The sequence below is a fragment of the Petromyzon marinus genome, chromosome 65, assembly GCF_048934315.1.
Source record: "Petromyzon marinus isolate PM22_M1 ecotype Great Lakes invasive population chromosome 65, UKy_Petmar_22M1.pri1.0, whole genome shotgun sequence".
Taxonomy (NCBI): Eukaryota; Metazoa; Chordata; class Hyperoartia; order Petromyzontiformes; family Petromyzontidae; genus Petromyzon; species Petromyzon marinus.
Window position 1 is genome coordinate 503,948 of NC_133731.1, and position 12,046 is coordinate 515,993.

A 12,046-nucleotide genomic window follows, 5' to 3' on the forward strand; every position below is an offset into this window, starting at 1 on the left:
GTGAGTGTGTAAGTGAGTGTGTGAGTGTGTAAGTGAATGTGTGTGTGAGTGAGTGTGTGAGTGAGTGTGTAAGTGAGTGAGTGTGTGAGTGAGTGAGTGACGACTTCACTCACCCACCACCTTGATGTTGACATGCATGGTGCAGGTTCCTGCCGCGTTCTGTGCCGTGATGGTGTAGCGCCCCGTGTCCCCGCGCTCCGCCACCTCCAGCACCAGGGAGTCCTTCTCCATGTGCACGCGGCCCGTCGTGGGGGGGATCGTCTAAGGGGGGCCCGGGGGGGGGGCACAGGGGGGCAGGGGTGGGAGGTTGGCAGGGGGATAGAGGGGCAGTGAAGGAGAATGATGAAGGTTAAAAAAAATCAATGTCCCTCTCTCCACTCTCCCCGTGTCCCTCTGTCCCCTCTCCCCTCTCTCCCCTCTGTCCACGTGTCTCTCTCCCCGTGTCTCTCTCCCCTCTCTCCCCGTGTCCCTCTCATTTCTCTCCCCTCTGTCCACGTGCCCCTCTCTCCCCCCTCCCCTCTCTCCCGTGTCCCTCTCTCCACGTGCCCCTCTCTCCCGTGTCCCTCTCTCCCGTGTCCCTCTCTCCCCTCTGTCCCCTCTCCCCCCTCTCCCACGCCTCACCCTCTCCCCCTTGTTCCCGGCCACCATGGGTGCGGGGTCTCCCGTCACGTGCAGCTCCACTCGCAGCTTGTTCCCTGCCACCACCACAATGGTGTTGTCTCCAGTCTTCTTGTCCATGTCCAACTCCATCTTGGGAGCCTCTGCCGGGCCAGGGACACAAAGGCGGACGGGGGAAGACGCGGACACAGACAGAGACACACAGGGAGACAGAGACACACACAAAGAGACACACAGGGAGACAGACACACACACAGAGAGAGAGACACACAGAGAGACACACAGGGAGACAGAGACACACACAGGGAGACAGAGACACACACAGACAGAGACACACAGGGAGACAGACACACACACACAGAGAGACACACAGAGAGACACACAGGGAGACAGAGACACACACAGGGAGACAGAGACACACACAGACAGAGAGAGAGAGTTGAGTGTGAGATGATAGGGAGATGAGTGGGAGACGCAGGGAGACAGAGACACACACAGAGAGAGACACACACAGGGAGACAGAGACACACACAGGGAGACAGAGACACACAGGGAGACAGAGACACACACAGGGAGACAGAGACACAGAGAGAGACACACACAGACAAAGAGAGAGAGAGAGAGCGAGAGAGTTGAGTGTGAGATGATAGAGAGATGAGTGGGAGACGCAGGGAGGCAGAGACACACAGAGAGAGACACACACAGGGAGACACACAGGGAGACAGAGACACACACAGGGAGAGGGACACACAGGGAGACATACAGGGAGACAGAGACACACACAGGGAGAGAGACACACAGGGAGACACACACAGACAGAGACACACACAGACAGAGAGGCACACACAGACACAGAGACACACCCAGACACAGAGACACACACAGACACAGAGACACACAGGGAGAGAGACACACACAGACACAGAGACACACAGGGAGACAGAGACACACACAGGGAGAGAGACACACACAGACACAGAGACACACCCAGACACAGAGACACACACAGACACAGAGACACACAGGGAGAGAGACACACACAGACACAGAGACACACAGGGAGACAGAGACACACACAGCCACAGAGACACACAGGGAGACAGAGACACACAGAGGGAGAGAGACACAGGGAGAGAGAGACACAGAGGGAGAGAGACACACACAGACACAGAGACACACACAGACACAGAGAGAGACACACACAGACACAGAGACACACACAGACACAGAGACACACACAGACACAGAGAGAGACACACACAGACACAGAGACACACACAGAGACAGAGACACACACACAGACACAGAGACACACACAGACACAGAGACACACACAGAGGGAGAGAGACACACACAGGGAGAGAGACACACACAGGGAGACAGAGACACACAGAGGGAGAGAGACACACAGAGGGAGAGAGACACACACAGACACAGAGACACACACAGACACAGAGACACACCCAGACACAGAGACACACACAAACACAGAGTGACACACAGGGAGACAGAGACACACACAGGGAAAGAGACACACACAGAGACAAACACAGGGAGACAGAGACACACAGGGAGAGAGACATACAGAGACACAGAGACAAACACAGGGAGACAGACACACAGAGGGAGAGAGACACACACAGACACAGAGACACACAGGGAGAGAGACACACACAGAGGGAGAGAGACACACACAGACACAGAGACGGACACAGGGAGACAGAGACACACATAGGGAGTGAGACACACACAGACACAGAGACACACACAGGGAGAGAGACACACACAGAGACACACAGGGAGACAGAGACACACACAGACACAGAGATACACATAGGGAGACAGAGACACACAGAGGGAGAGAGACACAGGGAGAGAGAGACACACAGAGACACACACAGGGAAAGAGACACACAGAGACACAGAGACACACACAGGGAGAGACACACACACACAGATACACAGGGGGAGAGAGAGACACACAGAGACACACACAGGGAGAGAGAGACACAGAGACACACAGGGAGAGAGACACACAGAGACACACACAGGGAGAGAGACACAGACAGAGACACAGAGACACACAAGGAGAGAGACACAGAGACACAGACAGGGAGAGACACACAGAGACATAGAGACACACACAGGCAGAGAGAGAGCAACACAGACAGACACAGACAGGCAGGGAGACAGAGACGCACAGGGAGAGAGAGACACACAGAGACACAGAAACACACACAGGGAGAGACACACACAGAGACACACACAGGGAGAGACACACAGGGGGAGAGACACACACCGAGACACAGAGACACACAGGGGGAGAGAGAGACACACAGAGACACACACAGGGAGAGACACACAGAGACACACAGGGAGAGAGACACACAGAGACACAGAGACACACACACAGAGACACACACACAGAGACACACGGAAACACAGAGACACACACAGGTAGAGAGACACACACAGAGACACACACACACAGAGACACAGAGACACACACAGGGAGAGACACACACACACAGACACACACACAGAGACACACAGGGAGAGAGACACACAGAGAGACACACAGGGAGAGACACACACAGAGACACACAGAGACACACAGAGGGAGAGAGACACACAGAGACACAGAGACACACACACACAGACACACACACAGAGACACACAGAGGCACACATGGAGAGACACACACAGAGACACACAGGGAGAGAGACACACAGAGAAACACACAGGGAGAGAGACACACAGAGACACACACAGGGAGAGAGACACACAGAGACACAGAGACAGACACACACACAGACACACAGAGAGAGACACAGAGACACACAGAGACACACAGACACACAGAGAGAGACACAGAGACACACAGAGACACACAGACACACAGAGACACAGAGGGAGACACAGAGACACAGAGAGACACAAAAAGACACACAGGGAGACAGATACAGAGACACACACAGAGACACACACAGAGACACAGAGAGACACACAGAGACACACAGAGACACAGAGACACAGAGAGACACAGAGAGACACACAGGGAGACAGAGACAGAGACACACACACACACACAGAGACACAGAGAGACACAGGGGGACACACAGAGAGACACACACACAGAGACACAGGGGGACACACACAGACACAGAGAGAGAGACACACACACAGAGAGAGACACACACAGACACACACACAGAGAGACACAGAAAGAGAGACACAGGCAGCAGGCAGACGGCGGAGGTGGCGACTCACGCATGATGTGCAGCTTGCTCTGAAGCGAGACGTCGAACCCGGAGGGCACGAACTTGTAGAGGCCCTCGTCCTCCACGCCACACTTCTCGATCAGAAGCTTGTGGGTCCTGGAAGCGTGCAAAGACAAAGATCCCACCCCAGACCACCGGTGTAGCCTCAACAGACTCTTTGGGCAAGTGCTGTGAGTGGTGTGAGTGGTGTAAGTGGTGTGGTGTGCGTGGTGTGAGTGGTGTGTGTGGTGTGGTGTGTGTGGTGTGAGTGGTGTGAGTGGTGTGGTGTGTGTGGTGTGTGTGCTGTGAGTGGTGTGAGTGGTGTGAGTGGGGGTGGTGTGTGTGGTGTGAGTGGTGTGTATGGTGTGAGTGGTGTGAGTGGGGGTAGTGTAAGTGGTGTGGTGTGCGTGGTGTGTATGGTGTGAGTGGTGTGAGTGGGGGTGGTGTGTGTGGTGTGAGTGGTGTGGTGTGAGTGGTGTGTGTGGTGTGAGTGGTGTGGTGTGTGTGGTGTGAGTGGTGGGATGTGTGTGTGTGGTGTGTGTGGTGTGTGTGTGTGTGGTGTAAGTGGTGTGTGTGGTGTGAGTGGTGTGAGTGGTGTGAGTGGTGTATGTGTGAGTGGTGTGAGTGGTGTGGTGTGTGTGTGACCGTGACTCACTTGCCATCCTTCACCACCTTGATGCGCTTGTCGGGCTTCACCTCGACGCCGTCACGGTACCACTTCCCCTGGACGTCCTCCGACACCTCGAGGATGAACTCGGCGTTCTCGCCGGGCTTCAGCGTCACGTTGGAGAGGTCGTGCAGGATGTGGATCTGCCTCTCTGTAGGGTGCCGCGTGGGGGTGGGGGGGGATGGAAGGTTTAGAAACAATCCTACACCACCACTACTACCAGATCCTACACCACCACTACTACCAGATCCTACACCATCACTACTACCAGATCCTACACCACCACCACTACCAGATCCTACACCACCACCACTACCAGATCCTACACCACCACTACTACCAGATCCTACACCACCACCACTACCAGATACTACACCATCACCACTACCAGATCCTACACCACCACTACTACCAGATCCTACACCACCACCTCTACCAGATCCTACACCATCACTACTACCAGATCCTACACCATCACTACCAGATCCTACACCATCGCCACTACCAGATCCTACACCACCACTACTACCAGATCCTACACCACCACCACTACCAGATACTACACCATCACCACTACCAGATTCTACACCATCACCACTACCAGATCCTACACCATCACCACTACCAAATTCTACACCATCACCACTACCAGATCCTACACCATCACCACTACCAGATCATACACCACTACCAGATCCTACACCATCACTACTACCAGATCCTACACCACCACTACTACCAGATCCTACACCACCACCACTACCAGATACTACACCATCACCACTACCAAATTCTACACCATCACCACTACCAGATCCTACACCATCACCACTACCAGATCCTACACCACCACCACTACCAGATACCACACCATCACTACTACAAGATCCTACACCATCACTAGTACCAGATCCTACACCACCACGGCTACCAGATCCTACACCATCACTACTACCAGATCCTACACCACCACTACCAGATCCTACACCATCACCACTACCAGATGCTACACCACCACCTTTACCAGATCCTACACCATCACTACTACCACATCCTACACCATCACTACCAGATCCTACACCATCACCACTACCAGATCCTACACCATCACTACTACCAGATCCTACACCACCACTACCAGATCCTACACCACCACCACTACCAGATCCTACACCATCACTACTACCAGATCCTACACCACCACCACTACCAGATCCTACACCACCACTACTACCAGATCCTACACCACCACCACTACCAGATCCTATACCATCACCACTACCAGATCCTACACCATCACCACTACCAGATCCTACACCATCACCACTACCAGATCCTACACCATCACCACTACCAGATCCTACACCATCACCACTACCAGATCCTACACCATCACCACTACCAGATCCTACACCATCACCACTACCAGATCCTACACCACCACAACCAGATCCTACACCATCACTACTACCAGATCCTACACCACCACGACTACCAGATCCTACACCATCACCACTACCAGATCCGCCACCAACTCTACCAGATCCTACACCACCACCACCACAACCAAGCGCGACACCACCACGCCTACCACCACACCCTTACACCACAACCACCACCGCTACACCCTCCACCACCACCACCCCCTCCACCACCACCACCCCCTCCACCACCACCACTACACCCTCCACCACCACACCCTCCACAACCACCGCTACACCCTCCACCACCACCACCCCCTCCACCACCACCACCACCACACCCTCCACCACCACCACTACCCCCTCCACCACCACCACACCCTCCACCACCACCACCACCACCACCCCCTCCACCACCACCACCCCCTCTACCACCACCACCACACCCTCCACCACCACCACCACCACACCCTCCACCACCACCACCACCACACCCTCCACCACCACCACCACCACTGGCAGCAGCAGCAGTGCGGTGTCTCACCCTCGACGACGAGCTTGGCCTTCGACTCCCCGCCGTTGGCCGTGATGGTGTAGGTGCCGATGTCCTCGAGCGAGGGCTCGGTGATGATCAGGGTGTGCTTCTTGCCCTCCTGCTTCAGGCGGTACTTGAACTTGAAGCGCTCGAACGAAATCTCCTGCCCGTCCTTCTTCCTGCAGTGGGGAGGGAGGGGGCGGTGAATGGTGGGGGGAGGGTGGGAGTGGGTGGTGAAGGGAGGGGGAGTGGTGGGGGGACGGGGTGAGTGGTGGGGGGTGGGGGTGCAGGTGGGAGTGAGTATGGAGGGGAGGGGGAGTGGTGGGGGGAGGGGGTGCAGATGGGAGTGAGTGGGGAGGGAGAGTGGTGGGGGGAAGGAGTGAGTGGTGAGGGGAGTGGGTGTGAGTGAGTGGTGGGGTGAGGGGTTGTAGGTGGGGGTGAGTGGGGAGGGGGAGTGGTGGGGGGAGGGGGTGCAGATGGGAGTGAGTGGGGAGGGGGAGTGGTGGGGGGAAGGAGTGAGTGGTGAGGGGAGTGGGGAGGGGGTGCAGGTGGGAGTGAGTGGGGAGTGGAGGGGGAGTGGTGGGGAGAAGGAGTGAGTGGTGAGGGGAGTGAGGAGAGGGTGGGAGTGAGTGGTGGGGTGAGGGGTTGTAGGTGGGGGTGAGTGGAGGGGGTGGGTGTGAATGGTGGGGGGAGTGGGGAGAGGGTGGGGGTGGGTGTCGGTGGTTTGGGGGCCACCGTTGACTCTCGGTGGGTGGAGGCACACCCCGTTGGGACAGGTGAGGGTGGGGGGAGTGGAGAGAGGGTGGGGGTGAATGGTGGGGGGAGTGGGGAGAGGGTGGGGGCCGTTAGAAGGGGGCCATTCCCACCACCACCTGCGCCCACCCTGACCGTCGAACAAAGACGGTGGTCACTGCATCATCATCGCGCGGCGCTTTCAGATGATATATACACTACACTATATACTACACTACGTACTACACTACACTATATACTACACTACACTATACACTACTATATACACTACAGTATACTATACACTACAATATATACTACACTATACTACACTACATACTACACTATATACTACACTACACTATACACTACTATATACACTACAGTATACTATACACTACACTATATACTACACTATACTACACTACATACTACACTATATACTACACTACATTATACACTACACTATACACTACACTACACACTACACTATACACTACACTATATACTACACTACGTACTACACTACACTATATACTACACTACACTATACACTACTATATACACTACAGTATACTATACACTACACTATATACTACACTATACTACACTACATACTACACTATATACTACACTACACTATACACTACACTACATACTACACTATATACTACACACTACACACTACACTATACACTATACACTACACTATACACTACACTACACTATATACTACACTATGTACTACACTATATACTACACTACACTATACTACACTACATACTACACTATATACTACACTATACACTACACTATATACTACACTATACACTACACTATACACTACACTATATATTACACTATACACACACTACTATATACTACACTATACACTACACTATATACTACACTACATACTACACTATACACTACACTATACACTACACTACTATACACTACACTACACTATACACTACACTACATACTACACTATACACTACACTATACACTACACTATACACTACACTATACACTACACTACTATATACTACACTATACACTATACACTACACTATACACTACACTACTATACACTACACTATACACTACACTACTATATACTACACTATACACTACATACTACACTATACACTACACTACACACGTTTGTTGTTGTGTTTAGTTTGTTGTGTTTATTTTGTTGTTGTTGTGTTTAGTTTGTTGTTGTTGTGTTTAGATTGTTGTTGTGTTTAGTTTGTTGTTGTTGTGTTTAGGTTATTGTTGTTGTTGTTTTTAGTTTGTTGATGTGTTTAGGTTGTTGTTGTGTGTAGTTTGTTGTTGTTGTTGTGTGTAGTTTGTTGTTGTTGTGTGTAGTTTGTTGTTGTGTTTAGTTTGTGATGTTTTTGATTGTTGTTGTTTTTAGTTTGTTGTTGTTGTTGTGTTTAGTTTGTTGTTGTGTTTAGTTTGTTGATGTGTTTAGTTTGTTGTTGTGTTTAGTTTGTTGTCCTTCCCCCTGCACCTCCGACTGAGTGTGGCTGGTTTACGTATGGTGCGAAAGAAGTTCAACGTTCGTACGAGCGCTGTGGTGACGTTACCGACCACTTAGTGGTGGTGGTTGTTGTTGTTGTTTGTTGTTGATGTGGTTGTGGCTGCCCCTGTCGAAAACAGGTCGCCATGGCGACGTCACCGCCACTGGGTGGCGAGTAGCGGTTGTTGTTGTTATTTATTATTGTTGTTGTTATGGTTGTGGTTGTTATTTATTATTGTTGTTGTTATGGTTGTTGTTGTGGTTGTTATTTATTATTGTTGTTGTTGTGGTTGTTGTTGTGGTTGTTATTTATTATTGTGGTTGTTGTGGTTATTGTTGTTGTGGTTGTTATTTCTTATTGTTGTTTCTTATTGTTGTTGTTGTGGTTGTTATTTATTATTGTTGTTGTTATTTATTATTGTTGCCGTTGTTTTTTGTGATTGTTGTTGTGGTGTGGTTGTTATTGCTGTGGTTGTTGTGGTAGTTGAATGTTATTGTTGTGTTTATTGCTGGTTGTTGTTGTTGTTTGTTGTTGTGGCCGTTGAGAAGGGAGCGCCCGTACCAGATGACCTGTGCGTCGTCCTCGGACACCTCGCACTCCAGCTCAACTCGCTCCCCCGCCAGCACGTTCTTGTCCTCCAGGTGCTTCGTGATGGTCACGGGGGGCTCTGGGGGTGGGGGGGGGCACATCACGTGGTGGTCACGTGGTGGTCACGGGGGGCTCTGGGGGGCACATCACGTGGTGGTCACGGGGGGCTCTGGGGGCGGGGGGGGCACATCACGTGGTGGTCACGGGGGGCTCTGGGAGCGGGGGCACATCACGTGATGGTCACGGGGGGCTCTGGCGGCGGGGGGGGCACATCACGTGGTGGTCACGGGGGGCTCTGGGGGCGGGGGCACATCACGTGGTAGTCACGGGGGGCTTTGGGGGTGGCATGCAGCTCGGCAAATGTCGACACTCCCAGCACCCAGCATCCTCACTGACACCCAGCATCCTGTTACACTGACACCCAGCATCCTCACTGACACCCAGCATCCTGTTACATTGACACCCAGCATCCTGTTACACTGACACCCAGCATCCTGTTACATTGACACCCAGCATCCTGTTACACTGACACCCAGCATCCTGTTACACTGACACCCAGCATCCTCTTACACTGACACCCAGCATCCTGTTACACTGACACCCAGCATCCTGTTACATTGACACCCAGCATCCTGTTACACTGACACCCAGCATCCTGTTACACTGGCACCCAGCATCCTCTTACACTGACACCCAGCATCCTGTTACATTGACACCCAGAATCCTGTTACACTGACACCCAGCATCCTGTTACACTGACACCCAGCATCCTGTTACACTGACACCCAGCATCCTCTTACACTGACACCCAGCATCCTGTTACACTGACACCCAGCATCCTCTTACACTGACACCCAGCATCCTGTTACACTGACACCCAGCATCCTCTTACACTGACACCCAGCATCCTCTTACACTGACACCCAGCATCCTGTTACACTGACACCCAGCATCCTGTTACACTGACACCCAGCATCCTGTTACACTGACACCCAGCATCCTGTTACACTGACACCCAGCATCCTCTTACACTGACACCCAGCATCCTGTTACACTGACACCCAGCATCCTGTTACACTGACACCCAGCATCCTCTTACACTGACACCCAGCATCCTGTTACACTGACACCCAGCATCCTCTTACACTGACACCCAGCATCCTGTTACACTGACACCCAGCATCCTGTTACACTGACACCCAGCATCCTGTTACACTGACACCCAGCATCCTGTTACACTGACACCCAGCATCCTCTTACACTGACACCCAGCATCCTGTTACACTGACACCCAGCATCCTCTTACACTGACACCCAGCATCCTCACTGACACCCAGCATCCTGTTACACTGACACCCAGCATCCTGTTACACTGACACCCAGCATCCTGTTACACTGACACCCAGCATCCTGTTACACTGACACCCAGCATCCTGTTACACTGACACCCAGCATCCTGTTACACTGACACCCAGCATCCTGTTACACTGACACCCAGCATCCTGTTACACTGACACCCAGCATCCTGTTACACTGACACTCAGCATCCTCTTACACTGACACCCAGCATCCTCACTGACACCCAGCATCCTGTTACACTGACACCCAGCATCCTGTTACACTGACACCCAGCATCCTGTTACACTGACACCCAGCATCCTCTTACACTGACACCCAGCATCCTGTTACACTGACACCCAGCATCCTCACTGACACCCAGCATCCTCACTGAAACCCAGCATCCTGTTACACTGACACCCAGCATCCTCACTGACACCCAGCATCCTCACTGACACCCAGCATCCTGTTACACTGACACCCAGCATCCTCTTACACTGACACCCAGCATCCTGTTACACTGAGACTCAGCATCCTGTTACACTGACACCCAGCATCCTCTTGCACTGACACCCAGCATCCTGTTACACTGACACCCAGCATCTTGTTACACTGACACCCAGCATCCTGTTACACTGACACCCAGCATCCTGTTACACTGACACCCAGCATCCTGTTACACTGACACCCAGCATCCTGTTACACTGACACCCAGCATCCTGTTACACTGACACCCAGCATCCTCTTACACTGACACCCAGCATCCTCACTGACACCCAGCATCCTCACTGACACCCAGCATCCTCTTACACTGACACCCAGCATCCTCACTGACACCCAGCATCCTGTTACACTGACACCCAGCATCTTGTTACACTGACACCCAGCATCCTGTTACACTGACACCCAGCATCCTGTTACACTGACACCCAGCATCCTGTTACACTGACACCCAGCATCCTGTTACACTGACACCCAGCATCCTGTTACACTGACACCCAGCATCCTGTTACACTGACACCCAGCATCCTGTTACACTGACACCCAGCATCCTCTTACACTGACACCCAGCATCCTGTTACACTGACACCCAGCATCCTGTTACACTGACACCCAGCATCCTGTTACACTGACACCCAGCATCCTGTTACACTGACACCCAGCATCCTGTTACACTGACACCCAGCATCCTGTTACACTGACACCCAGCATCCTGTTACACTGACACCCAGCATCCTCTTACACTGACACCCAGCATCCTGTTACACTGACACCCAGCATCCTCACTGACACCCAGCATCCTCACTGAAACCCAGCATCCTGTTACACTGACACCCAGCATCCTCACTGACACCCA

General features: G+C 52.4%; 1 protein-coding gene across 4 annotated transcripts in view; it reads right to left on the reverse strand.

The window, feature by feature from the left end:
* The window catches only part of LOC116956521 (myosin-binding protein C, slow-type-like), a 118,180-nt gene that overhangs the window by 37,238 nt on the left and 68,896 nt on the right, over positions 1-12,046 (reverse strand). For all 4 annotated transcript variants that reach the window (XR_012930295.1, XM_076054227.1, XM_032978206.2 and 1 more), the window contains 6 exons: positions 9,325-9,430; positions 6,512-6,681; positions 4,535-4,697; positions 3,890-3,996; positions 622-761; positions 114-261 (listed from right to left, as the gene is read on the reverse strand). Coding sequence is in view for 3 of the 4 variants with exons in the window: in XM_076054227.1 (XP_075910342.1) it covers positions 114-261; positions 622-761; positions 3,890-3,996; positions 4,535-4,697; positions 6,512-6,681; positions 9,325-9,430 (834 nt within the window). In the remaining variant the exon portion in view is untranslated. The remainder of the gene's footprint in view (positions 1-113; positions 262-621; positions 762-3,889; positions 3,997-4,534; positions 4,698-6,511; positions 6,682-9,324; positions 9,431-12,046) is intronic.